Here is a 2,302-nt window from a genome sequence, read left to right on the forward strand (position 1 = left end):
AAGCCTCCTTGATTATATAGATAATATATAAAATATTTTGGTAAAAATAGTTAGGTTTATTTTTCCATATTAAATTTAATAAGGTAGCTTTTTCTTAAATAACTGATTTTGGAATATCTAATATCTTGGCTGGATCAACTAAACGGCATAAGGCTTCAGTTTTAGATAAAAAATATCCTGATTTTAAGTGATAAGTCTCTCATTAGATAAATATTACATAACAAATTAAGACTGAATTTTTGGGATGAGGGATTGTTCATTTGTTGCTGGAGGCGCGAATTTCTTTTCATAGAATAGTGAAGACATGACCCGCCCTACTCTCCCTCTGATTGGGTAGTACTCGTTACCTTCGTTGATTTGATTGGTTACTTTTAGGAAGATGTCATGCTAAGCCAATCAGAGGCACAGCAAGGAAGAATAGGGCGGGACATGCTTGTGCTGTGCTAGGAAGCGCATATTCGCTAACGCTGCGCTGTACTGAAGGAATCAATGGGAAAATAGATAAAACTGTCAAAACCAATGGCACCGGCTAACAGTTTCTTTTTCGTGTTTAGCTCGTAGAACCACCAGTTCAGCAGCAAGACCGACCTATAGCTAGCTACACGTAGATGCTTGTAGCGTGAAGCTAACTGCGGCTCCACTGTAAACATGGCTCACTGGAGCACCTTCGAAAAGGAGACCGAGAGAGAAACCAAAAAGCTGATAAAATGCATCAGCGGGGTCGAGGAGGACGAGGAGGACCAGAACTTTCAGCTGGCACTGAAATTCGCCTGGTCCAACTTCAGGTGACTTCACCATTGACAGCAAAAAGGAGCTCGGAGCTAGCTTGTTAGCATGCTAATATGTAAACAAACGTTAGCCACATGCTGGTTTAATGTTAGTGATAATTTTGTTTCTCGACAGGTTTCATCGTTATTTGGACGTGGACAGCCATAAAGTCCAGCGCAGTATAAGTGGGTGAGTGAGACTGTGGTGCCAGTTGCTCTGACCTGTTGCACAGACTGACTACTGTCTTTTACAGGGTCATAACGGGTATTTACTGGCGTAATTGCTATATTCAGGGCTGGAAGGAGGAGTTATATCGTTTACTTAAGCAAAAGCAGCAGTGCCACATTGCAGAAATACTCTGTGACAAAATAGAGCCTATTTAAGATACCGAAATTAAAAGAACTGCAGAATATTTCATCTTATAATATTAGAGTTTTTTTGTTATTAATGCATTTATATGTTCATCACTTTAATGCTGCAGCTGGTAAAAGCTCGTTTTATTTGTTTATTTATGATAGGTGCATTTAAAAAATCCCTTTTTATTGTTGCTTAAGAAACAAAATATACAGAAAGGATAAAGAAAAGATTATCTCAGTAAACAGTGTGTCGTGTGTGTGTGTGTGTGACAAAGCTGTGTCTGCTGTGTTTTCCAGAATCTACGAGAAGCTCATGGTTCACTCAGACTTGAGTAAAGCAGAAAGCTGGATGAGGCTGACTGAAGAGTTTCTGAACTCACCTTTACCTAATACAGAGGGAACAAAGGTAAAACTGATTTGGGCCTAACATTTTTCTGAAGACAAATCCCTAATAGAAACATTTTCTTCTGGCTCATGTTTCCTCAAGCCAAAAGTCATAATATCCTGGCAAAAATGTGACAAATTATGTAAAATCAGGACAGCTCTCTATGTTTTTTTTTTTTTTTTTTTGCAGACTGATGCACATTACAGTGTCCTGTCACTGCTACTCTTCTTATCGGGATCCCCCTCAAACACAAACTTTACTGAGAGACCCAGGGTGAAGGAGGCCGGTGAGTGAGACTTGATTTTACATGTGAAAGGGTTAAATCCCTTTACATGTCGGTGTTAATCAGTATCACAATATCACATCTTCTTTGTGTCTGCAGAGGAGGAGGACAACTTTGACTGGGCTAAATATCTGATGGAGGGCGAGGACATAGACATCGGACCATACCCAGACACTCCTGTGAGTAAATCATAACCAAACCCCGTCTTCATGGACATGAGTGTCCACAATACCCACAGTTAAATATTGTTGTTGTGTCGTACTATGTGTGTGTAGGTATGGAGGACAAACAATTATAAAAGTATCGATTATTAAATAAATGTATAAAGAAATAATTATGGATATAAGATTACATATGTGCTGAAATAAAGAAATAAATGTAGAGCTAAAGACCTCCTGTCGCATTAACATACAGACACAGAAATACTTAAAAAATTAATTTACTTGTGCAGAAATCTAGAAATAAATGTAAGGTATTTATTTATATCCTGTTTAATTATCATTAATTTTT

General features: G+C 38.1%; 1 protein-coding gene across 1 annotated transcript; it reads left to right on the forward strand.

Moving 5' to 3' along the window:
* Positions 1 to 441: 441 nt before the first annotated feature.
* On the forward strand, positions 442 to 1,971 carry LOC121966194 (gamma-tubulin complex component 5-like; the record flags this gene model as incomplete). The annotated part of the gene is made up of 5 exons (XM_042516304.1): positions 442 to 785; positions 904 to 957; positions 1,422 to 1,530; positions 1,699 to 1,795; positions 1,892 to 1,971. Coding segments are annotated over exons 1-5 (477 nt in total), but the record flags the coding sequence as incomplete, so codon positions are not given.
* Between the last annotated feature and the right edge of the window lie 331 nt (positions 1,972 to 2,302).

The sequence above is a fragment of the Plectropomus leopardus genome, unplaced genomic scaffold (assembly GCF_008729295.1).
Source record: "Plectropomus leopardus isolate mb unplaced genomic scaffold, YSFRI_Pleo_2.0 unplaced_scaffold23469, whole genome shotgun sequence".
Lineage (NCBI taxonomy): Eukaryota > Metazoa > Chordata > Actinopteri > Perciformes > Serranidae > Plectropomus > Plectropomus leopardus.